The sequence below is a fragment of the Thermobia domestica genome, chromosome 6 (genome assembly GCF_964235325.1).
Source record: "Thermobia domestica chromosome 6, izTheDome1.hap1.1, whole genome shotgun sequence".
Lineage (NCBI taxonomy): Eukaryota > Metazoa > Arthropoda > Insecta > Zygentoma > Lepismatidae > Thermobia > Thermobia domestica.
In genome coordinates, this window is record NC_137459.1 from 272,754,368 (window position 1) to 272,782,149 (window position 27,782).

Here is a 27,782-nt window from a genome sequence, read left to right on the forward strand (position 1 = left end):
GTACAAAAGATCTATGGTGAAAGAGCAACTGGGTTAGCATTTAGAGTACAGTGTATTGGCCAACAAGGGAAGTACCAAGCCATGTGGAAGAAACTGCAACAAAATGACCTCATATCTCTTATCAATTTTATGTGGACTGACAACGCTATCAACAATTACGAAGTAAAAGTACATTTCGATGGACAGAAATCTACTACTAATTCAGTAACTTTATCGGCTACTTACGGTAAGTTTATACTCAAGTTTTACAATTATTTCTATTGTTACCAATAGATATTGCCTAGAATTATTGCAGAAAGGAAGCATATTATTAATTATATATACTGTTTCTTTCAGGCTCTGAACTAGAGGAAAAAGCTAGCAAACAAAATGCACAGAAACCAGACAGAGGAATTTGGCGAAAAATGTTCGATACTGTGAATAACAAAATTATCAGCCTTACACATCTTCAATCTAAGGGTAAATATCATGATTTTAGAAATTATTTTTATCTAAGCTTAATCAGGAGTCAAGTCGTGAACGTAAAGCAAAAAGAAATATTAATAATGATAAGTTTTAAATTACATTTCCACAAATGAAAGTTATATAATTTTTTGACTGCTTTACATGACATAAAGGTAGTTCTGGAAAAATCCACTGGACTATATATACCGGAAAAAATACATTATTCCTAACTTATTGCGTAGAATAACATATTATTTACATTTAATATAGGCTGTGTTTGCACAAGATATTGCTATAGTTAAATATAATTCACACAATAAACTGTATTCTACATTGTATGAGTTTAATGAGTTTCATATTTACTATGTAATATAAATACAGGAGGGGACGCGGTGTTTCAGTGGTAGAGCGTTCACCTCTGGCCTATGGGGCCCTTGGTTCGATGCCAACTCTCGCCAAGTGAGTCTTGTGGTGGACAAGCAACGTGTGTGGGGGTTTTCTCGGAGTTCAACCGTTTCCTTCCACTTTCTTCATTCCAGCATTTCATTGATTTCTCATCGTCACCATTTCCTTTAGCATAGACAGCATAAGCGTGGGACGTAAAACTTAAAGATTTAAAGATAAATACACGCAGACACTTTCTGTATGGTCTTTCTAACAATAAATAAATAAATAAAAAAATAACCATTCAAACTCATGGGTACAAATTAAATAGAAGTGCGTGTAAGTATTTTTGAAAAAATATAACTATAGTTCATTTTTAAACAAACCGAGAATAAAAATAAATGCCCTTTTAAAAATAGCATCCAATATGTTAAGATAGAGATGCAAATAAGGAAACACAAGGTACTTTTTATCTTTGTTTAACTGTTGATATCTAGAAAAATCTAGTTTTGGAATTCCCATAACTATTTGTGTTTCTGTCACAAAATTGAAATATATTAATACACATTATTTCCGGTGTATTATGAAACCAGAGCCGGTAATGCATTATCACTTTCATACATTTTTCAAGATATCTCCTAGAATCAATATTTATGGAGTATATAAAGTTTGAGTGTGTGTTCTGAAACTTAGCAAAAACTTATAGTTCGTAAGCTATAAGTTACTAGACACTAGGTTGCTCAGTTCTCAGTTGACTAGAGTAGCAGCAGCTGATTCACGTAAACAATACGATATGGTAGGGTTCATGACAATGCATGATTTCTAAGAATGCGTTGTTAGAATAGATTTTGTAAAGGTTTTAATTCTTGTAAGTGCACTTTTGTCAAGTGAATTATGGTACACTCTGAAATGTGTGTATATTAATTAAAAAATAATATATTAACAATAGAGACAGTGTCACGGAGTATCTACTTAAGACATGGTACATAAAAGATGTTTCCTTCAATTCAATACAATTGCGGAAAAATTGGATTCAATACAATTGGATCATCTTTTCTTATATTTTCAGATTCAAGTGGATCAGAAGTTATTTTCGAACCATCTGGTTTGCCATCACCAAACCCATCTTCACCTTACCCTATGGTCAATGAAAGAAAAAGAGAATACCTTCTTCGAGCAAAGAGCTCTATTCAGAGTATGTAGAGTCTTATATTTATTTACTGTAACTACACATTCCGTCTGTCATTTTTGGAATTTTATAGGCTGATCCGTTTTCATTCGAACAAACTGAAATTGTTGCTTACCTAACAAGGGAGTTAGCGCAAGTTGCGATCGTAATCGCAATAAAGGTTTAGTTTGCATGTAAGAGGGTTACATGTACAGTACAAATATGCGCACAATATTTTTCATCGACAATTACACTGCACTTTACAGTCATGCACACGTTCAGTCACCGAGTTCAAAAAATGTGTTGTTTGAAGCTATGGGCTAAAGATCACGAGGATGAACATGACCACAGAGTATAACGTCCAGGAAACAGAGTTGCTTATCACAGTAGAAACACTTCATGAATGCTTGCATTAAGCAGTCTTCCGAGTCACACTGCGTTTAAACATCAAAAATACGTTTGGTTGGTGTTCTAAACTCTCTAGTCGGGAGTCATCATATCCAGCTACAGTCCAGGAGTACCGAACAAAGTCTGTGAAGAACAGAACTGATTATATAGAATACACATGAGCATCGAAATTGAGTCCCTCGACGATTGTGTGAACTGATAGTTGTGAATAATAATGTGTTCTCCAATCCGCTTCAGCACCGCCTTGAACTGTCGGAAGAACAGCACATCAAGTGACTGAATGTAAGGTGTGCACCCAGAAGGGGTGGTCTTGACTGTATACACCATGTTTTGTGGTCGGTTAGCATCGGTATGAGTCCTGTCACGATATGTCCCGAGCGAATCAACCAGAAAAGAGTCCTTCGCCGCATATGGGATGTAGACATCTTGAAAGAACTGCGTTAGGATTAGTTTCGTGATTAGGCCGAACTTCGAAGCAACTTGAACCAAATTTTGCGGTTTCAGCATGTGTTGCAATATTCGTATTCCAAACTGACCTCTAGGTCCCTGGTAAATAACCAGCATCTTTGAAAACACGTATCCACTTGCTGACATAACGGGTTGGATGGCGTAAGAATGAGTTGTAGCGTGATCACTCCGCATCAAACCTTTTACTGACTTCTCTCCCTTGAAATGCAGAGTTTGCAATGAGTGAAGTTCCTTCCGTATACCACTTTGATCGGTATCATAAATTTGTATACGTTCCATCGTGTTCATTATGGACATTATCTTCTTGCGAAACGCTTCACATCTTTCATGCACTTCACCATCTGTATTCCAGGCTTTAGCGGTTACACACTTTGTTATTGTCCGTGAGACAAGATGGTGTCTCCGTTTAAACCTTGCAACCCAGACATGAATAGATCAAGTGAATCGGGTCAGTCCTATTTCTCGGGCTTTTTCCAAACTCCACGCACGAATATCGATGTCGTGAACGTTGGCGCCTAGAATAGTGTTCGCTAACCTGAATTTTTGAGCTACATAATCGCCAAGCACGTGTAGTTTTGATGCTTTGTTCAGTTTTGTTTTATTAACACTGTGGAATATTTCTAAAGCTATAATGAACATGGTACAAATCACAACTCGAGTAAATGAAATTGAGAAATATGATTTAGTGTAGGTGTAAAAATGACTGAAGTTTCAAACAATAAATACGAACGATCGTAGTACATACCTTGTCTCATTCTTGAGATCTATCCGAATATAGGTTATAGTCCACTTACCCTTACGTAGCTAGATAAATGACCTTGAGTTAGACAAGGGATAGAGTGTCAGTATATTTCCTTGTGATTCTAAAAAAGATAAGTAGGTATTAAAGTAATGATTCATGAATAACACTATAACAAGAACTGAATAACTACTACTTTATTACAGTAATAATCATTTGCATATATCAAGTAACATTTCCATTTCCCCCTATAAAGGCAGTCTCCTTGACTTTTTGTAATATTAGAAGCTGAAATATCTGACAAACATGCTAATATTCAAGGAAAGTAAAATTTCCAAGTATTACACATTTAAGAATATTTTGTAACTAACTCAATTCATAACGTATATGTTACTATGATTGTCATCACAGTAGTTTCTCTGTCATTACATTATGATCTTTCAGACGCTTCCGGTGGTGTGTTGGATGCTGCTATAACCTTCCACAGGGAACATGATCAACCTAGTCTATCTTACGTGGCAACAGTTGCTTATGGGTCTAGTGATGTCGATGAAAAGAGTAATCTTCTAGTATTTTTGGCCAGAAATCCATCATCATCTAGTATGGATCCTATTCAGGTAATTTTATGCATTATTTTACCACTAAATCCGCTGAAATTACTCTACATTCTCCTGTGTTTCTTGAAAACAAATATAATTATTTTATTGGACTATAAATAATGATTTTGTTTTTTCATTTTTGATAATTTTTCTCCTTTCAGGCGTTTCTAAAAACTTTTTTTCACCTTGTTTCATACCAATCTTTTTACCAATCTTTTTTGACTGATGACAAACTTCACTGAATGTCGAGGATATCGCGACACGCGTACTTGATTTTTTTTATATAAATAATGATATAAATTTTAATACTGCAAGCCTCTAGTTTCTATAAAGTAATGACTCTATGTATTATACTGAACATAATTGCTGCCACTGGAGGCACTGGTACAGTGTTTCAAATTGATTTTAACTAATATATTAAATGCTTCATGATTTTTAAATTCTAAAATTTCGCGAAGCACCCTAGGGAACTGCGTGACACACTAGTGTGTTGCAACATATCAGTTGGAAGCCACTGGTCTAGAACACAGTTTTATGTAAAAACGGTATCAGTCAGATGTAAAGCATAGCACCAGTAACCCCAGTAAGTAAATTAATACCAGTCAGTGACTCATCTTTTTCTCAAACCACCTCTCGTAACATAGCAGATTATTTTTTAATTGCAATAATCTTTCTTGTTTATTGTTGTAAAGTTCCAAATTCAAAAGAGAACAAATTAACCATGCCCACAAATACATTCCTACACAGTTACTTGGTCTGATTGTATGTAAGTACGAGCAATAGTTCTTTATATGATTTTTACCTACAAGCCTTGACTCAATAGACTTTAAACAGGACACAATTTTTCAGGAGTTTTTGTTCTTAAAAAATGTCAAAATTAGAAGACTAGTCTTATAATATTGAGTATAATTTGTCTCTTAAAGGAAATTTGCATTTTGCGCTTATTAAGGCTTGCCTAAGCTTGTATGAAATGAGTGATAAAAAAAATGAGACGCTCTGTAGTTTCGTTGGCTTCAAGTGAAATTAAAAAAAAAAAAAAAACGGGATAAGGAGAAAGATTCTAGAGGTAAAGCTATTCCAGGAAGGATAGGTCAGAAAATCCACGAGCACATTTAATCTATATATATAAAAGAGAACGTACAAATCCTTTGTTAGCTCATCACGCTAATACGGCTGAACCAATTTCTTTCATTTTTGGGGGGTTATTAAGATTTGGACCCTAGATGGTTTTTATCATATCACTTTAATTTTCAATTACCAGTGTCTTGAGATAATTGACCATTCAAGTGTCCATAACGTACAAATCCTTTGTTAGCTCATCATAGCTAAAACTAACCGTATTTATATGCAGCCCACATGACCGTGTCACTCGGCGGGTTAACATAAATGACAGGCGATATAATGTTAACATTTACTCCAATCTTCTATGGTTTTTATCATATCACTTGAAAGCGAAAAAGTAAAAATTATCTAAGTAACAAAGTTTATTGCGTTCCAGGGTGACCCCAGCGAAGCGGGGTGAACGCTGCTAGTCATTCCCTAAAAAAGAAACACTACACTAATCAAATATTAAAATGCCGATTTATTGTTTGTTTATTGGAATTTGGCATCCCATTTGAGCACTCAGGCTATATGAGACATGCACCTATAGTTTAATATGGAATATGAACTACCATAATATGTTCAAATTTTAATGCTGTCCCACGAGGCATCGAACCCGGGACACGTCTACCAAAGGAGCGTCTGCTTGCCTCTAGGCCAGCGTGAAGAGCTGAAGTATCGATTTGAATTTAAAATAATACACTTTCTATTGAAATAAAAATACAAGGGCATTGAAATATCTTATAGATATTATTTAAATTGTTTTAAAGAACACTCGAACGATGCACTTGACAGATTCCATAAATACATAAATACATAGATCCGCTTGATAGACTTTACACCAATAACTAAGATTTAATTTCATACACGATAATGTAAAACATATGAAAGCTATCAAGCAAATGATATACAAATGTTTATTACGTATGTTCTATAATAAAATGGAAGAAATTAGTGAAATGTGATCCAAAAAGGAAACGTTTCTTGCATATATATTGACTATGTGTATAATTTTCCCATGCCATACACTCCTAATTCACAACTCTTTTATCTTAGACAGCTGGGAAACTTTTTTTTTTATTTCTTCTATAAATAGTCAGAAGTTTGGTCAGTAAAAGATCAGAGTGTGAAGTCTTAGCTAGAAAGTAGTTTGTAATTTCTTGATTAGTTTAGCAAATATAATGCGCCTCAATCTATGAAATATTTCGCAGATTTATAGGAGTATACTCTAGGGTGGGTCGTTTTGCCACTTTTTTTTTTTTCGGAACGAAATGTAATACCTGGAAAAAGTGGCCCACCCACATGGACATTACAGGTATAGATTTTTTTTTTTTTCGAATCAGCTAATATCTTCTGTGAGAACTATTGCCTCAAACTTTCAAAATTTCACTGAAAATTACAAAAAAATACCAAAATTGTTCATTATTTTTACTTATGTTAAAGTAAACATATTTTTGGATTTATATATGTCAGATGCTATGGAAACTGACATTCAAGTCTCAAATACCAGTTATATGCCGCTGCGGTGGGATAGGGGTGCCTCCTCTGGGGCCGGCAAAGAGGGGCAAATTCAGTACAATTAAACGTTTCTACAGCTATTTTCGTCCTTGACTTTTCCTTCTACTGGTGGTTCATAGTAGTAGCAGAGCATTGTTATTTTTCACCATGACACTCCCATCCCTCCACCTCACAATACTACAACGCCCTTCTGTCTCGATCTGTGTAACTCAGCGTCACTATCAGGAACGAGCCGGATACGCTTCAAATTGGGCGCCATTTCTCAAGCGCTATATTTGGTTACTGTTGCCTTCAGCTTATATGAATTGGCCGTTACAGACAATAGTTTGCTAAACACTATTTTCACAGAAAATTCTGTATTTCTTTTATAAAAAATGTCGATATTATTTGTTATATCACAAAAATGACTTCAGTGACAATGAAGCAGGCCTTGAAGAGAAAGCAGAGGAAAGCTCTTCTGAGGAAGAGACCAAACCCAGAGACAGAACATCTAAACCGAAGCTAGATTTGACTGAAACTGCTATGATTGCTCAGAGATACAATGTAAGTGAAAGGACTGCGGCACATATAACATCAACTGTGCTTCAGGCAGCTTTAAAGGCTGGAATTATAACTTCTCATCAATCTAGCAACATAACTCTGCTTTAATTGTGGACAGAAGCAAAATAAGGCGTGCGAAACTTAAAGTTGCTCGGAATTTAAAAGAAAGTTCTAGAAATGATGATCCCATTAAAAGCCTATACTTTGATGGTCAAAGGGGAAACACTAAAACACACGCAGGCATCGTTAGAGAAGAGCACTTATCACTTGTGGCTAAACATAACTCAATACGTTGGTGGCGTGACACCATTCTCTAGTTCTGGCTATGACGAGACCACGGCTATTTTCGAGTACATCATGAACCAAATCGAAGATGGCTTTGATGAAGTTGAGGTTCTTGGATGTGATGGAACAAACACTAACACTGGTTGGAAGGGAGGTATTCGTCGAAAATTAAAGGAACTAACAGGCTATTTGTCTCTTGCATTTTAATGAACTGCCCTTCCGAGCTCTCTTTACGAATATTGGCGCTAATTCAAGCCCCTATTTTTACACAGGTGCCATAGATTCAAAACTATCTGACTGTGAAAAGCTTCCAGTGGTGTTATTCAAACCAATAAAATGTGACTTACTTCATCATAGTCAGAAGAGCTCGAAAAACTCAGTAAAGACCTGAGATACTTATCTCAAGTCTTCCATTGCTTATGGTCCTCGTCACGTCTTTGAGAACATTCACAGGTCTAGATACTTACCAAATGAATACCAGGCTGTAATCCGTTCATCCATTTAGACAAATGCATTTCTCGCACTCCCAGAGAATGTTCTTTTCGCCATGATGACTATTAGTCTACTTGCTGTCCGACAAGATGCTTTACATAAGATTCTTAGTGCTCGAAAACACGAAACAAAGAATCTTCATAACACTATTAGATATAACATCATTCCCAGACTGAATTTTGAGGCGAAAGATTACACTGAAATGATGTTTTGGGAAAGCATTGATGTTTTAATAACTGTACCACTAGTTCTAAGGACGGTATCAAACAAATAGCTCATGGACAAACTTTCACTTTCTGACAACACTGTGCCAGAATAGTCCTCCACCGTCTATCCATGCCACACGATGGTAGTAAAACTGATAGTGAAATTAGTCACTGAAGCAGTCTCTCGAGTATGTGGCAGTGATGCTAGAGACGGGATGATCAGGTCAACCTTACTTTCTAGGCAAGCTGTGTTTAAATTGCAATCAAAGTCCCAATTTGTGACAATTTTTCCTGACAGTGACGAATTGGATTAGTTCATCCGTCCTTTTATATGGTTGGTTGGTTGGTTTGGTAGGGCTGGCGCAGGAACCCTAGGTGCAGCCACCTCCACGTGGTAGACTCTGGGACGCTTGGACAGGCTATATGACCAGGTGAGCGAGGACCTGCACAACCGCTTAAATGTACTGAATTTGTCCCCTTTTCTGGCCCCAGAGAAGGCATTCCTATCCCCTCAAGGGCACATAACTGGCATTTTTATACTTGAATGTCAGTTTTCTAAGTAACTGACATGTATTTAACCAAAAAAAATGTTTACTTTAACATAACTAAAATTCATGAAGAACTTCGGTATTTTTTGTAATTTTCAGTGAAATTTTGAAACTTTGAGGCAATAGTTCTCACAGAAGATATTTTCTGATTTGAAAAAAAAATCGATACCTGTAATGTCCATGTGGGTGGGCCACTTTTGCCAGGTATTACATTTCGTTCCGAAAAAAAGTGGTAAAACGCTGCACCCTAGTATAACTCCGAAAGCTATAAGAATATATGAAAGAGAATACTAAAATAGAAATCAAACCTTGAATCGTTATCTAATGAATCGTTTAACTGTAGGGTACTTTCCTCAATGTATTCTTATGTTTTACCATTTAGTCATTAGTTCACAAATTTTTCATATCATTCATTTTCATTTTTACTCGACAAATGTACTATTCATTTGATCTGGTCTACAAGCCAAGTGTAAATTATGGGACGTTTATCATATTTAATTTATATTCTAATAACGTATGTAGGGAACAACCGATTTTTACCTATTATTTATATTCTTTAACAGGTCTGTGCATCTGCTCAACTCAGTACCTCACGAGTTCCTGATTTTGATTTCAGTCGAGCGCTGAATGTCAATCCTGATTCAGCAATAAAAGCTGTAATTAAATTCGGACGTACATGCTCTTCAGCCGCATCAATCGACATCAATGTAAGTTCAAGAAAATGTGAACTTTTGTGTTACAGGTATTTTAATTATAATTGTTTGCGCATGAGTAAATTAAAATTAATTTTATGTTTTAACTATTGTGATACTCACCATTTTGTAATACCTACCATTATTTATGTTTCAGTATCTTCCTAGTAGAATACCTTATTCATCCTTACATTTACATAAACTTTCAATATTTTTCAGAGATATTAAAAATACTTTCTTCATATATAGTCTGATTTTACAACCATTAGAGAACCATCTGCCTCTAAAATGAAAATATTATAATGTCTTACATTTACTGTAATCTAATCATCTACTGATAGCATTAAGCAAATCTTTAGTTGGCAAATCCATGTGTTTAAATTATTTTCCTTTCATATGATTTGAATGAAAAATCTAATATCAATTTTTGAAAGATTTCAGTGATGTATACTTACTTATTTAAAACTCCTTGCATGCACGTAATCAGCGGGATGATGGTTAGTGTTTGAAATTCAAAATCGACAGGTCATGGTTTCAAATCCAAAAGTTGCTGAACCTGACTAAAGCCTCATAAAAATTTCCCTATGTTCTACCAAGCAAATGGTAACTTTATAATAAATAGTTAGAGAACTTGAAAGACTAGAAGGAGACTCCAAAGAGTAGAATCAACTGAATGTCAGTTGAAGCTATGCTTTATTTTGGCCAAATAAAGATGTTGATTGTTGATACGCTGTACGACCGTCGACGTCCTTCAATTTTTTAGAACATTACACTGGTTTGCAAAAATAAAACAATGCTAAGCTATTTCGGTTTAATTAACTGATTCGTATGCGTTCGGGTGCGCTGAATCCAGGAATGACATCCGTTTTGTCCTGGGACATCTGGGTTTTGAACAAACGGGTTGTCATTGTTGAACAAAAATATGAACACAAATATGCGATTTACAGAAACACCATTAACAGCGTAACAGAAATTAATGTACAGAAACACGAACACACGTGAAGACAAAAATGTAATACCAACCTCAATCAGATTGCTTGTGAAATCGTCTTTTTTTAAAGGTCAAACTTCGTTTCGAAATTGTACTTTTGTAGGTGGCTGCCGGAAGATCCCTAAACAACATCCAGCTGTAGTCTGCCATCATCGGAACACTCCAGTTCCCCTGATACCGTCGTTTCATTTCTTTGATATCTTGATGGAAACGCTCCCCTTGCTCTTCACTCACTGCTCCCACATTATCAGGAAAGTAGTCAAGGTGGGAGTTCAGAAAATGGACTATTAAGCTCATGGAGCAACCAAGCTTTCGGAACGCGTGCAACATTTTTTCCACCATTTCCTTGTACTGTGGTTCCTTTCCGTTTCTCAAAAACGTTTTGATGACCACAGTAAAGGCAACCCAAGCTTCTTTTTGAGTTGGAGTCATTTAACTGATGAACTCTTTGTTGGATTTGAGTTTTCAAATATCAGGGCCAACAAAAACCCGCGTACTCGTAGTATTTGAGCAACAAACAGTGTAGCCAGAACTACTTACCAAAGTTTTACAAATCTAAGATGTAATCTTACTGAATTCATTTTATGAACAGATTTATTGTTTCTGTTGTTTCTTTGTAATCTCGTACTCTTATTCATGACACATTACGATATTGTGTCCGGAATGATCCCCATCCGGACCAATATACATGTATTTCCATGTTTCGGGGCTCACAAAAACATTTAATCTTCCATGTTTCTTTTTATTTTCGTGTGCCGCATTTGCAATTTAGCGATTTACAGCTACCTGTTTGACCACGTTACATTTCGATTGTGCAAAAACTTGACGTCCCAGAAAGAAACGGGGGTCAATTTGGTGCACTCAAAAGCGTAAAAATCAGCTAAACTTATACAAACGGCTTTTTGGTTGCAGAGCTGTGTTATTAACGATCAAACAGAATCATTAGTATCATTACGCCTACACACAAGCTAGTCAAATCTAAACATGACTAACTAAGTAACTAAGTGACGTAAACGAAAACTTGGAAAGATTGTATAAATATTATTAATATACAAAATTTGCTTTAAAAATGTTAATATTATAAAAAGATAACATTGTAGGAAAAGACAAAAATTGGATTCCTGCAGTGGTGTGAATCATGAGAAGTTAAAGAAGAAGCCCAGTCCATATTGCTGCGTAGACTTTCAGTAATATAGTGATATCGACTTGATCGTGTGATGGTGTCGTCCGTGGATGTTTAGGTGGATCAGAAGATTGGTTGTGTCCAGGTGGAGATCGGGAACGAGTTCGGTGATCCGTTCATGTATTCTCCCATACGGAAAAAACTGGGTGCAGTATCAGCTGTGTGTGTCAGAGTACTAGATTTGGTTCCGGTAACAATAGTAGGCTGAGTCTTCTAACGGCCATGCAGGCCTCTGTTAAGAGTAGCTTGTTGACCGAGATTCGAGTGTCCGTTAGAATTGCCAGGTTTTCCCATCAAAATAAAATAGTCTAGGGTCGAAGCCCAAATGATGTGAAAGAAACGAAAGGGGAATGAGATGAAAAAAATCTCTAAGTTTTACGTCCCACGTTATGCCGGCTAGGCTAAAGGAGACGGTGATGATAAGAAATGAATGAAATGGTGGAATGAAGAAAGTGGAAGAAAACGGGTGAACCCCATGTAGTTTTATGGGGAACTGAAAAATCTTTCCCATGTTATTTATATGGGACACGTTTTACACCCCAAAATTATTGGGCACTTCCTGTAGAGCTACAATGATTAAATTTCACATGATTATAGCTTTTCGAGACTAATGACAGAAAAAATGCCAAAATAGAATATTTTTATTTTTATTTTTAAGGGGTATAAAGGGGAGATGAAGAAATTCCCCTTGTTATTTAAATGGGTCTTTTTTTGGACCTATAATCTCACATTTTAGGTACTTGGAATTATAATATAAACTTGAAATTCGGTATACTTATACATTTTCGTTATCGTTACGTAAGTAAATCAGCAAAAATACAAATTTCCAAGTTTATAGTGGTTTTATGGGGAACTGAAAAATCTTTCCCATGTTGTTTATATGGGAGATCTTCTAAACCCCAAGATGTTTAGGTACTTCCGGCAGGATTAGAATGATGAAATTTGGCATGATTGTAGCCCTCCGGGATTAACCTATAGGAAAATTGCCAAAAGTGAATATTTTTTTAATTTTTAAGTGGTCTAAAGGAGGATGAAAAAATTCCCATGTTATTTAAATAGGCGTTTTCTTGGGATACAAAATCTTATCTTTTAGATAGTTGAAATAGGGAAAGAAACTTGAAATTCGGCAGAATTATGGGGTTTAAGAGGTGCGAGGCCGTAGGCCGAGCAAAGGCGGGGGTGTGGGGGTGAAGCTCCCAGGTGGGCAAATTCAGGAAATATGAAGAGCATATGCACGAAATTCATTGTTGATACAAAGGCTGATACGTAAGAGATACGAGGCCGCAGGCCGAGATAGCCCGAGGGTCTGGGAGCAGAGCCCCCAGCTAGCCGAAGACTAGTCCTATTTATATAATTAGATAGCTTAGCTGTAGTTACATATCCTTGATTCCACAGTTGAAAAAAATGACCAAATTAGAGAAATAGCTGACTTGCAAGGTTTCACTGTATTATTTAGATTAAGTTTTGGAAGTATCACATAACTGTAGTCAATTTTTTTTTTAGAATATAAGAATAGTAAACTACTATTGAACTTGAAACGGAATTAAAATTCCAATTTTTAGTTAATCAGTGAGTATGGAAGTGTAAGTTGACGAAAAGCTAGGAACTTCTTTAAGTAAAAGTATAATTTCTTGTCCTTTAAGGCACAGCTTCGTCGCTCCTCTGAAAGGAAACAGCATGTAAGACAATCACCACGTGGTAAACAGTGCTTGAATAAATTACAGGAGGGAGATGAGGAGGTGATGTCAGTTTGTCAGAATGCTACCATCAGAGCAAGCTATTTGGACTATTCGACATTTAACATCAGCTACACAGATGTAAGTTTCAATTATATTTTCAAGTTAAAATGCGGCTCTTTGTTAAACAGTTCAAGAGTTGACAGTAAGAATATAGTAGGCCCAAAATTCGTATTTTCCAAAAATGCTATGTTGTTTATTTTAAACTATTGGGACAACAGCGATTGTCGTTTTCATGAGTCATAATCAGGAAAATAATTGTAATGAGGTCAAGAAAATACATTCATATAGAATCCAGGTAGTTGCGGTACGCAACTACATACATGCGCTAGATATATGGGTTGAGGCTACTGTTACAAGGTTATAAGTGGGTGGAAAACTGTTTGCCCAAATGGACCTTTGAGAGTATGAATTTTAATTTTCTTTCCTCGTAAGCTCTCAACAATAAAAAGAAGTTTTTAATTTTTCACAGCCTATTTTCTGTAAAGCATGGACCATCATATCATCACCGTTTATGAGTATTTTAGTGAATAATTTTATACAAATACGAAATACAGCACTTTACGAATTTCAAGAAAAGAAGCACAGATTAAAAAAAAAAAAAATACAGAAAATGTAATATTACAAGTTTAATATAATTATAAACGTAATAATATTGACAAAGACAAATAATTATACGAATTTTACTGCTCAAAATTTGACTTATCAATTAGAGTAATTTAATTATCCTGCTGTACAGTTTACGAGAAAATAAAATATCAAATTTTATATAAGGCTTCTGCTGTGCTCTGTTGTATGCATCAACTGCAATGCATTCAGAAAAAAAAAATAATAATAATAAGATCTTTATAATACATAATCTTTATCACCATTGGATAATTATCTAGTACCTTAATATATCTGTTGCTTTAACTTTAATAGCAAAGAGTGAAATGAATTTTATCGTTTCTGTTCAATTAAACTAATAAAATCTAGACCTCTATCACATATACCATATACAATATACTATACTTTATACTATTATCATATATTAAGTATATTCTTGAGTAATAAGAGATAAAGACAGAAGGAATGAAGAACAAAAATATAGGTAATGAAAATTCACCTCATCTTCATAAATTAGGATATCTTATTTTAAAAGGAAAATTTCTCATTCTGTAAGTAACACAGATTCCTAATTGTTATCCCTCGCCTCTCTTCTGCATACGCTGCCTGCCTGCCTGACTGGTGACGTCAATAGATGGCGCTGGCGTGCAAGTACTTTGCAAATTTAAAACTATTATGAAAATTTAATTTTCACTTAGAACCTGCATTGTTTCAACTTAAGTATTTCAAAACAGAACAAGGCCATAACTATATTTGGATTTGAGTATGAATAGTTTGGATTTGAGTATGAGGATTTAACTCCAACATAAACTATATTATTTCATTGACTAATGGAACGAATGGAATACATATTACAAAATTAGAAAAGAACTTACCTAACTGTATTTCTAGAAACAGCAGGAGACTGTCCAATATTTCGGACACAAACCAAAGTATCCTTTTACAAGGAACATAGAGGCTTCTTTCAAATGCTTATTCCATCAATATCAGTAGAAACCTTTACATTTTTGTAACGTATTTTTCGAAATGACGTCGATTTAATGTACTAAATTTTTATGTCGGGAAAAACATGGTTGTATTATTGTCCCATTAAGTTTTAATTTTGTACGTGAACTTACAATAGAATTACCTGTTCTAAATAAATTAATTTTAATTCCAGATAAATGAGAAAATTCTCCTTGGCGATAATGTTGGTGTATTTTAAGACTTATACACAAAGCCAATAAAGAGCCCATGGGGGGATCATTGTTGCTAAACCAAACTTAAAGTAAATATTTTATTCTCAAAAATAGACGAAATTTATAAACGGATATTTCGGCTTAGTATAGAAACATGAATTGAAATTGAACTGTATAAAAATTTAAACTGTATTTTGTTGTATATACATTAATAACAATTTAATACTTCATATAAAGCTCGAGCGCCCATAAAGAAGAGTGGGAAGGGGGTTACATGTAAAAATGATCGAAAACGATCGATATTAATGTCATATCCATAGTTTTCGTGGAAACTGAGATGAATAGTCACACTACCGAAGCCATCTAAGTCCAAGTTGAGCCACCATTGGTACCCCTGGAAGAGAGAGGGGGGGGGGGAAGCAGAGAAATATGAAAGTAATTGAAATCAACCTATATTAATGTCGAATTTATAGCTTTAGAAGTCGCTAAGCTCACCGGTGACAGCCCCGATGACATTTATGCTCAAATTTAGTCGAAGGGGTAAGACATCCCTAGCACACCCAGGGTTGGAAAAGGAATGACTTATAATTAATCGAAAACGACCTACACAAGTGTTAAACTTATAGCTTTCCGGCTCGCTGAGATGAATAATGGCTACCAGTACCGTTTAAATCCAAGTTTATTCCTCATCAACATGCGAGTGAAAAGGAGTAAAAATAAAATGTCCAAAATGATAAAGATTGGTGTCGAATCCCTAAGTTGATTTGCGACTGTCCCAATGGTATTTCAGCCCAGTTTAATTAAAAAAGTGCATGTCAGCGGGCTTACAGGGGCAACGTCAAAGGCGTTGCGAGTCATTATTTAATATATTAAGCTCTTGATTTTCTCATAGAGATAACGCATTCGCATAGAGAGAGTAGACTATATGACGGGGTGAAATGTAAAAATATTTGAAAACGACTTAAAAGGTCTATTAATGTTTAATCTATAGTTTTAGGGATCGGAGATGAATAGTGGCACTTGCGATGCCGCTTAAGTCCGATTCTAGCATCCATCAAGCATGAGCATGGCAAAGAAGATGCCGATGATGTCAATTTCCCACAAGTGTTCCCGTGTTCCCAAAATTCGGGTTTTAATGGGAGAAGGGGGGCAATTTCTACAATTGGTTTCGTTACGTTGAAATGGATATCACGGAGAAGCGACTGACTTGTTTGAAATTAATTTAGAACGTAGTTAGTACCTATTTTAAGCTGGGTTTTATCATGCCACTTTGATTAAAGGGTATGAGCCCATAAGGAGTTAAGGAGTTCAAATATTTTGTTATTCTTATACTTTCATTGAAATGAGGGTTCAAATATTTTTCACAAACCTATTCTCCCTGTGTGAAGACTGGGCATTTCATGTAGATTTTTTTTTTTTTAATGAAGTGACTTTTATTCAACACAAACTTGTGAAAATAAAGGTTTGCTCGTTGTGAAAAAAATTTAAAGGATCATATAAACAAATCTTGCTATACATTTCTTTTCTAGCCATACTACATTGGCCTATTATCTCAAAATAATATTCCAGCATATTTATAAACACAAACAACTTTCAATCGTCTATGCAATAATCGGTAATTTGTATAAAATAAATGAAGTAATGCGCGATTATATATGTTATGATATTGATTACTCAGGAAGTAATATTGTCACAGTCGTTGTTTATTCTAAAATAATAGAATATTTGATATGTAGTAATTAATTTGTCTTCGAATTTAAATTGTTTCCAAAATGTTTGATTGTAAACTGACATATTTCTAGTACTATAGCTCATAAACCTGCATGATACACTCTACAATAAATTTTTTGTTTTGGGTCCCTTCTTATGTAGGTTTCGGATGAAGTTAAACAGGCTGTCAACAAGGCATACTCTTTCCTTAAGTACCTGGGATATCCTTACCTCGAGGAAAACATCAATGTAAATAACCCATCTGGTCAAATCAGAAGTGTGGTGAAGTTCTCTCCAGATCTAAAGAATGTAAGCGTAGCTCTCAAAGCTCCTCAAGTTGAGACTCAGTTTAACGAGATACATCTCTCTCCACTGGCCAGTTCTGTTCTAGTACCTCATCCAGCATACAATGTGTGGGAACGGCTTTGGATGAAAGCTCTGCCTGAACAATATATCCGTAAGTATTTTAGCTCATTTGTTGGAGTTTTTGTGCTTATGGGTAATTTAATAGAATAGGAGGGAAACAAAGAATGGATATTGTAAAACATGGAATATATAATCACACTCATTTATTTATTCAATCTATCGAATGGAATGAGGAGGTTTTGAATTAGAAAAACAAGAAATGTGAGTTTAATACAAGTCACATCCATTTCTTGTTAGTCCAGTATAAAAAATAGGAAAAAGAACTTGCTAGAAGTATAAGCTTTCGTTATTTCTTGCTGTTTACTTGGTATATATATATATATATTTTTAATTTTTTCTCTATAATTTTTTGTTCGTGTTAATGATCACTCTTTTTTTAATTTTCTATGTCGGATGTTCGTAGCTTTTTGGGCACAATTTTCACTAAGCAAAATTCGGTGGTTTGCTTTTTTCTCTCAATTTTCTTTGCTTTGTCTTATGGAGTTTCCATATCTAGCTTTCAGTCTAAGAATTTGTAATATAGTTTCTCATTCCTATGACACTGTTTCTCATTCCTATGACAAAAGTATTTAAACACATTTCTTATACCAATTTTAATTGAACAAGTGAGACACATACAGTTTTTTTTTTCTTTTTGTTATTACAAATGTACATGTAACATGGTCCAGAGAATGATTAATAAATCTAATCTAATGTAATCTAAATCTAATCTAATCTTAATTATCTTATTTTTTCCCTCTAAATTCAGAAGTTTTAATACATTTTGTGCATTCAGTAACAAAAATTTGATTCCTTCAGTGAAACATGTTGAAAATAACTTTACACTTAGTCAACTCACCTACTGCCCTAAAACAATTTCTTGTGTAGTTTTTAAACAGCATGTCTTTATGAATTTTTAAGTCACTCATTCTACCAAGTATTTCTAAATTCTTATTTTCCTGGAGCGAATCAGAGCATCGATTACTTTTTCTTCTTTCTTTCTTTCTTTATAAACAGTATATTTTATTTGCGAACCTGAACTCGTGAATAAATGCTCATTAAACACTAATCAAATGTAATTGCGCAAGAAATATCTAATAGTACATGAAGTTTTGTATTGATAGAGTAACGCTGCACAACATTAACTTTTTTCTTTAGTTCTTCAGTGAATATTGTTTTATGACAAATATTTATGTTAACATTTAGACTACAATTTAAGCCAATTGTGGCACGTGTTCATTTTAACATAACGCTTCCTAGTCACTGTGTTACAAGCATGTTTCAGAAGTATTAACATTTATGTAAGTAAAGAGTGTTGGTCATTTTGCAATCAGAAAACAAGTGTCCAATTCTCGTTAGGCAGAGAAAGATGTGTTTGAAACTAACGCATAAATAGCTGTTGTAAGAGGTATTGATCTTATTGTTTGTATGGTATTTACTGTGTCTTTTGAGATAGATATTATTCTTTTTGACACATCCTGGTATTGAAAATTTCGTTATATCAGTGATATTTCTTTCCAACAGCTCAATGTAGTTTACAAGGAAATACCGTAAATACTTTCGATAATAAGACATACTCTGCTGAAATGGACAACTGTTGGTATACCTTAATGGCAACTCAGCCTCAAAGCACGGGTAAAGATAACAGTAATTCCGTTGCTGTTATTGCCAGAAATATTGGATCTGGATCAAAGGTAACCTAAATTAACAATTGTTTTTGAGAAAAATAAGCCTAGAATAATGCTTATAACTAGAAGGAATTAGCATCTAACAAAATCAGAGGAACATATTATTAAAATTTAGTGTTAAGATACTTGACTTTTTTTGTATGCATATATATATATATATATATATTTGCAAGGTTATTATAAATGATGGACCCATTTTTAAAAATTCGTAGTAATTAAAGTATAAATCCAAAATGAACAATCTTCATACCAATGGAAAGAGGAAGGTTGAAAGTTTTGGTGGGCAATGATAGTTCCCGAAGCGACCGGTAGAGTTCGCGCGGCAATAGGCCGCCATTCTTTTCCCTCTCAGTTGTGAGTGAGATGGCAACCGTGGAGCACAAGGTTTTCTGCGTTCTTGAGTTCGCAAGAAGTGAGTCACTAATTGTAGTGCAGCGAGCATTTCGTACAAAATTCGGTATTGAACCACCAACTAGAAAAAGCATTAAGCGTTGGTTTACGCAATTTCAACAGACTGGAAGTGTACTCAGTAACAGTAGATACACTTGCTCGTGTGTGGGACGAGTGCAGCTACCGCATAGATATTTGCCGTGCAGCAGACGGTGGACACATTAAACATTTATAATGTATTGCAAAAAAAAAAAAAAAAAAAAACTTTGAAACTTCCACTTTTCATTGGTATAAAGATTGTTCATTTTGGATTTGTACTTTAATAAATACACATCTTTAACAATGGGTCCTTCATTTATAATAACCCTGTAATATATTAAAGAAACATATATCTAAACATTAATTATTAACGTACCGAGAAATGTATTTTAGAAGTTTAGTACAATTCTATTGTGTCTTTGTGTTATTTACATTCTATAAATAAGAACAATCACTACAAGATTTAGTTCGAACCCTCCAATAGCTATTACTGTATCTCTGCGCACGCTCTTCACACTAACATTCCAGAAAATATAGATTTATTGTGGAAGACATTATGAATTCCTTCGCAACATCAATTATGTGTTCTCTGTTTTATTAAAAAGTAGAATAATCACACTAGACTTTACGTGTATTTTAGACAAAAGAATGTAATTAGTGAAAAGGTTTTGCTAAACTGATACGAATAAAGGAAATTATAACTTTTTTGGCGTATCATTATTAATTAAGAAAATACGTATTAAAATTTAGAAGTTGCAGTTTATTGATAATTTTAGTAATATACAAATTACAAATTACAAATACAATTTACAAATTGTGACGAAATAAAATGTAGAGAAGATTTAAAAGAAGTCGACGATGTTGATTTCAAAACTGTAATGAGACTTTTCTGTACCACAGAGGAATTTCGAGAAATATGAAATATAAATGTACACAAAATCTAATGTATATAACCAATAATGTACATATTATTACGTAAACAGATTCCATAACAATTGACAAACACAAGGATATAATGCAGTGAATTATCCACATCGCGTAAGACTCTCAAGCATTTCACAAATTTTCTGATTCGGCACCTTCCATGCGGGAGTAATTATATATTCTAAAGGTAATGTGTGATGTTTGTATACCCTCAAATTTCCTTCACATATCTCAATTACCACATTCTGGATTAACTATAGATATAATATTACAATTACTCGTTACATGTACACAATGAATAATAACATCGTTAAAAAAAATGTTGGGCCTTCGGGGGTAATCATCAAATGTTTACCTAATGGATCGAAAAGATAAACATTTACTACGTAGATCCTTTAATGTTATTGATTGGAAAACCTGAAAAACGCATCTCAAGATTCTCTTGCCAGAACTCTTAACTTGGGAATGCTCCTTCAATTTTATCAGCCAACAATTCAGTCGTGCAATAAACACTACTGAAAAACGCCACAGTAAAATCATCTACTTAAAATTTCTTTATCCAATTCCATCTCTGTCTCCATTCCCTAAAACTCTCTCATGAATGTTGTTCTACATCCTTAAATTAACCCTCTATCCAATCTTCTATACAGGGCAAGTCAAAATGATGGACCCGATTTCAGAAATTTATTGTGTGAAATCTAATAAACATATGTTATTGTGAGACATGCGCTTCGAAAGCCTAACTTTCGAAGTTTAGTTTCCATGCAGTGTTTCCAACTTCTACTGCTAAAAATCAACAGCGAGAATTTAAGGGAAATGTCGGTTGGTCGGAGGATTGACTTCTTCTTCATTAGTCACCTAGTTTCCCAGACTTGACTCCGTGTGATTTCTTCATGTGGGGTTTTGTAAAGGATCATGTTTACGTACCACCACTTCCAATAACATTGGATGACCTGCGTGCCCGCATCACAGCAAACATTGTTGATGTTGACCACAACATGCTTCAAAAGGTTTGGCAGGAGATAGACTATCGGGTGATGTGTGCCGTGTTACGCGAGGTGCTCACATAGAACACTTGTAAATATATTCCAAGAAAACTTTCACAGTTTAGCTTTCTTAGCACATGTCTCACAATAGCAAATTTTTATTAGATTTCACAGAAGAAATTTCTGAAACCGAGTTCATCATTTTGACTTGCTCTGTATTGACGATACTCTAATATCAACAATCACCGCTATTCCTGTAACGTTCAAATTTTTCATATACCTGTCTCAGAATACAGAACCCATCACAATAGTACATTTGACCACATCTTCCTAGTATCCTGAAAAGTTTTCCCTTAGACTCTTCCATGTTCCTCAGAAAGAAATGGATAAAACACATTAACATTCTATACGCAAATTGACCTCCGTCGCGGTATTTGCCGTTTATATTACTTTACTCTCGCCACTCATTTCGTTTCCCATCTACTTTTTTAACTTTGCCAATTTCTTTCTTTTTTTTTATTTTAAATTATTTATCCTACATCTTTGCATTGTACATGAGGTTTATATTACTTTTATTAATATCTTCATTAATTCATATTAATTTTCAATCCTTTTTTCCCTATATTATACATTTTATTTTCTTATTTTTTTATTACTTCAGTCTCCTGTACTCTTACCGGCCCAGTTGTTCCATTAACTTTACCTTTTTCCACTAAACTCTATCTACTGTACTGGTAACACTATCACGTAATCAACTAACTGCATTCCAACATGGCGCCCACCTGGACGCTTCGCAGATACTTCTCTGTTCTTTAGTTTTTTTCTTCTACTTTCTTCTTCACAATTTTCAATGTTTGACGAAAGAGCTAATAGCGTACCTTTCAGTGTGCTAGATTATGATCTCTGGTAATTCATTATGTATAGAACTGCATAAATGTCAATAATGAGTAGATGTCATAATATAAGCATAAACGGTAAGTACTATTAATTATTACATTGCTGCATTAGTCATTCCAATGTGTCCTATGTCTTCTATCTAGTAGGGGTTTGGGCATTGCTGTGTAGTGCCTTGCTGTGTAGTGCCTTGCTGTGTAGTTTGGGCATTGCTGTGTAGTGCCATTTGCTGTGTAGTGCCTTTCAGCCTTTCTCTATTTAACTTTCATTAACTCAAGTTGCTTTCAAATAATGTTTTGCTATTGAGAGAAGTAATATATATATATATAACGTTCCAACTTTCCCAACATGTCGCTAGTAATATACTCCATGGTGTAGTTAATTGATCTTATATTCGGACGTTTTGGATTATAACCCAATCCCTAAAATGATATAATTATCTATTGCCCCTTTTTGACAGTGTTACACAATATGGAATTTGTTCAATATGATATTTTCACACATTCGTATTTTCATATCAGCACACTGTAATCTGGAACAGCAATATAGTCACGATGTTTTCATTTTGTAGATAATAGAGAATATAATTGTTATGTTGAATGCTACTTCAGGTGGTCAAGATGTACTTGGAAAACGATGTGGTGGAAGTGAAACCTGATCAAACTGGTAAACAAATCGGCAACTCTACTGTTAAAGTATCTGTAAACAGCAGGCAGATACCAGTGTCTTCTCATAGCATCTATTCTGTTAAGGACAACAATAATGAAAATTTAGTAGAAGCATTTGCCACACCGTACGGAGTTACTATCATCAGAGCACCACAACATGGTCTGGAACTTATCACGGATGGTAAACGTGTGGAACTCAAGGTAAGAACAGGATCTGCTTTTGAATGAAATCAAAGCAATATTACGTGATAACACCTAATCATAAGACTTGCTTAAGTTTGAGATCTTCGAGTGCTCGGTTCGGATTGCTTATTTAAATAATCTGAAACGTAACATTGTCTTTCCCAGTAACTGTTTCATTATGTGTAACAAATACGAGTATGATGACTTACTAAAGTGTAACATCGAGGCAGTACATTTTTAATTGTCTTTGATAGCACATGATTGTATGACTTCAAAGATGATTGAATTCATACTCTAGAGACAAACACGCTGGCATTTGTTTCAACTTCTGCCCTAAGAAAGTTAAAAGTATTTGAGATTTATACCCACTTTGAAATTCATAGCATCCATTAAATTTTGGTGTTTTTAAATGAACATATTTTCTTAACAGGATGAATATAAAAATGTTAGCTCCTAGTTCTTAAACAGTGATTTTGCCAGTAAGTGTAAAAATTGAAAATACACATAATCTTATTTTAGAAAATATTAATAATATCCAATTCCAAAAAAATGTTGACGTGTACGGATTCAGGGAACTTCCTTGTTCATAATACCTATAATATAAATAAATAAACAATAAAAGAAGCAAAAGAAAAAATAAAAAAGAAACGAAAAGTAAAAAAAAAAAAAAAAAAAAAAAAACTTCTTGAATACCTAAAATTAAATATATCTAATTACATTCTAGGCTGACAATTACTACAGAGACAGCTTGGTTGGTCTTTGCGGTACTTTTGATAGTGAAAAGGATACTGATTTCACCAACCCACAAGGATGCATCTTAAGAAGCCCTCAGGAATTTGTCAGCTCATATGTACTTCCGGATAAGTCGTGTTCTAGGAACACCCATCAAAATTCAGGCATTTGTGTCACGAAAGAGGTCATCTACGCAGATGTGATCAACGGCGACTACGAGGGCTTTCACGAGAGAACCAAGCCATCAAATCAACGACTTCCAAAAGATTGTACTAGTCATGAGAGGAAAATTATCAGAAATGGTGAAAAACTTTGCTTTACAAAGGACCGTATCCCAGTCTGTAAACCGGGTTGTCAACCGCAAGGAGAATCATTAAGAAAGGTTAGTTTGGCATAATAATCTAAAACGAATCTTTCGACAAAGAATGATATTCTCACAAAAATGAAATAACTGAGAAGTGTATTAAAACTGTAGAGAATTTAGTTTATTTAATATACTTTATAAAAGTGACATAAGTATTTAATACAGAAAGCTGTAATTCTAGTACCTTATTACTATTACAATGTACTGATTTTTAACTTCTCATTATCGTAGACAAAAATTGCAAATATCGTGACTTATTCAAAGTAAAGTGAATTTCGACTTATTAGCTCTGTTGTGATTACAGCATTCGAATTCATTTAAATGTTTGTTCATGTGTACTCATATTCGGGCAACGTACTATTGTTGTATTGTTCTGTTGAGTTTCAGAAGTAAGGATTAATGCCTGTAATTAGGATTTGAAATTTGATTGTTTAACAACAAACTTGCGTCAGATTCTAAGATTTTCAAATTCTTCTTCCCATTTCGGTTTCAAAGACTGATTATCGAGATCATATTCTTCGTTACGACTCCCCTGCTTACTCATTATTTGTGTATTTCTTTAAGTGTAGTAAATTAATCTTTACTTTTGAGTAAGTTGATATGAACAGTATTAGTATAAGAATTCTTAATGGTCTTGTAAGTATTTACTAGTTGCAAAGTGAAGAATACAGGTAAAAATTTCTAAATGTCATTTCGCAAATTTTACAATAGAGATTTTCGGTTGAGTTTGTCTGTTGATTATCATTAGATAGATATTTTTATTTAATATCTGATTCGCTTGTATATTTTATTGTTTGCTAGACTTCATGAGTTCCACTGTATTTGAGACAAAAGCGCGAGCACCCTCTTCCTCTCTTGGACTATTCAGTTACTACATTACAGTAATGTCAAGCCATTTACACGAACTTTCACACTATCAATGACAAGAGAACTAATAAATTATTATCAGTTTTAGCAAAGAGTTAGCATAAATGATTCATTCGTTTCGAAAAGGCTATATCTTCAAAAGTATTTCACGTACACACATGAAAGATATATGAAAAGAACCACAAACTTACCAAGTTTATACACCCTCTACAAATGTTCACCAATATGTGCCCCTTTGGTGACACGACACACGTCCAGACGATACTCGACGTCTTTTTTCTTGCTTTTTCTCTATTTTCGACACTTACTAACCTCATACTGCCACGCCCGGTTGGAAAGATAATGGACTCCTGATGCAACACAATACTAACTTGGTGACTTTGTGGTTCTTATCATATATCTTTCATGTGTGTATCTGTAATACTTTTGAATATATAGCCTTTTCAAAACGAAAGAATAATTTATGCTAACTCTGTATTTTCATTTATTTTATTTTATTTTATTTTATTTTTTACTTTTTTGTGTGTTTTATGCCCTTGTGCAACACCGAAGCTACCGAGAACAGGACCTACTATTCTCGCCTTCAAGGGAGTTAATTACTTCACTAGTCCCGGCCGTCAGCTACCTTAATATGTATTTATAATTAGATTGAACTTTAGTGAAAATCCTATTATCTTTACAATGAGTCTAATCAAGTTCGGCATGACTAATTGAATATATTTTTTATTCTTTAAAATAAGGTCAATTTAAGTGTTGAAATTTCTCTTTTAAGGTGCCATTCTACTGCGCCAACGACAGTCCAGCTACAAGGAAGTTAGCCAGTAAAATCAGAAGAGGTGAAAACGTGAATCTGAGCCAGAAGTCAGGTGGAATGGAACATGATCTGTATCTTCCTAGAACTTGCGTGCATCTGTAGTTTTCTTAACTACAGATAAATATTATATAAGGCATTCAGTGTTTTCACTATGCCCACAATTATATTTATTTGTATTATACATTTGCAATAAGGCATAAAATATTTAAAACATATTTATACAATAAAATAAATTACGAAATCAGACAAAAAACTTTTATCATATTCTCTTTTAAAAATGTATTATACCAATTAAAAATATGAGCACGTTTGAAATTAAAGTGAGTGAATTAACTAGCAAAGAAAAGGAATGTAATCTAGCTATATTCACTAGCGTTAAATTCATTGAATACTGGCCAACTCACATAAAATAAGTGTATTTTCAAGCGAAAGCTAATAACAAATTATCTAATAACGCTAATTGCATGCATATTATAATGTGTGTATTTTATAAATAAAACTTATAATCAAGTATAATTTTGTAATGCATATTATATTTTGCAATAATATAATATACTTTCGTAATATATTTATTGCTTTTGCATTGTATAGATTACTTTGCCACAAACACGTTATAATTATTAGTTTTCAAATTTAGCATATTATTTGTCATTTTGAAAAGCTGCTGTATATTTTATTTTTACACTTTTTCCGAGGATGAAGATCTTCACACTTGAATAATGAATTAGTTTTTTATTTGATAGCAATCCTTTGCGTTTTTTCAAAAGAGAAAGTTCTTTGAATATAGTATATAAAACAAATGTAAGCCCAATGCGCCATTATAGCCGTGCCAAGTGTATTTCGTAACGACAGTGTATTGACAAAGATAATAAATAGAAGAATTAAGTTGAAGCAATGGGACACCAATTCAACAATTGTGTAGTTAGCCTTACCTTCATACGCTTCTTCTGTTTGGAATAATGATTTTATTTTATGTTCTTCATATTTAAAAGTAATAACAAATCTATTATTTATGTAAGTTGCTTCAAGAACTGTTTTATAAATGAATTCAAAATGTATTCACCTAGCTCTTCTCTACCCTGTTACCGTAGTCCTACCATTTAAAAAAAAATCATATTAAACGTCAAATTTTCACTGACTTCTGTTAATATTGTAAAGACAAAGGCAAAGATGATCCACTAAAGCGAATTATGTCAGCAACTTAATCACCCGTCCTATCTCCTTTCGAAATACTTACTCCGATATTTTAATCGATTCGCGGAAACTTTAGAACATGCACTGGATAAGAGTGTCATTGTAAAACAAGAATTTACATCACTCGCGAATGCAAATAGTATGAAATTGGCTTCTTTGCATGACGAAAATATAAAATACATCGTACCCGAGTTTTTTTTTAACAGAAGAAAAAAATTCCCAGAATTGAAGTTGTTGAAATACTAGGAGTGCTGCCTGAAAAGTAACCTTTTCCAATTTTCGGAGAAATTTTACGAACTTGCAAATTAGTCTTGGAAACCACTATTCCCGTTTTTAGCAAATGAAGTGATGAATCCTATTGAAACCAAAATTTTAAAATCTCCAGTTATAATGCACAAAATATTACCAAATTTTAGATTATACGATTCATTTACTCGTATATAAGATAGGTGCTCAAAGTTTCTAATTAACAGTCTAAACTCCATACATTCTAACATCAAAATAACAAACAAAACTAAAATTAACAACAGTATAAATTTTCTAGATCTGAGCATGTACAGGAGATTGCCGAAACAAATTCCACAAAGTATACGGCAAAGATACAACATATACACGATATACCCGATACATGTACATAA

General features: G+C 34.1%; 1 protein-coding gene across 1 annotated transcript; it reads left to right on the forward strand.

The window, feature by feature from the left end:
* Window positions 1-27,008, forward strand: LOC145688492 (vitellogenin-like; the record flags this gene model as incomplete). Its single annotated transcript, XM_081762821.1, is given in 11 exon segments — window positions 1-226; window positions 337-459; window positions 1,898-2,023; window positions 4,056-4,228; window positions 9,464-9,607; window positions 13,410-13,583; window positions 17,159-17,453; window positions 18,926-19,095; window positions 22,934-23,191; window positions 23,898-24,287; window positions 25,909-27,008. Coding segments are annotated over 11 exon segments (2,223 nt in total), but the record flags the coding sequence as incomplete, so codon positions are not given.
* Between the last annotated feature and the right edge of the window lie 774 nt (window positions 27,009-27,782).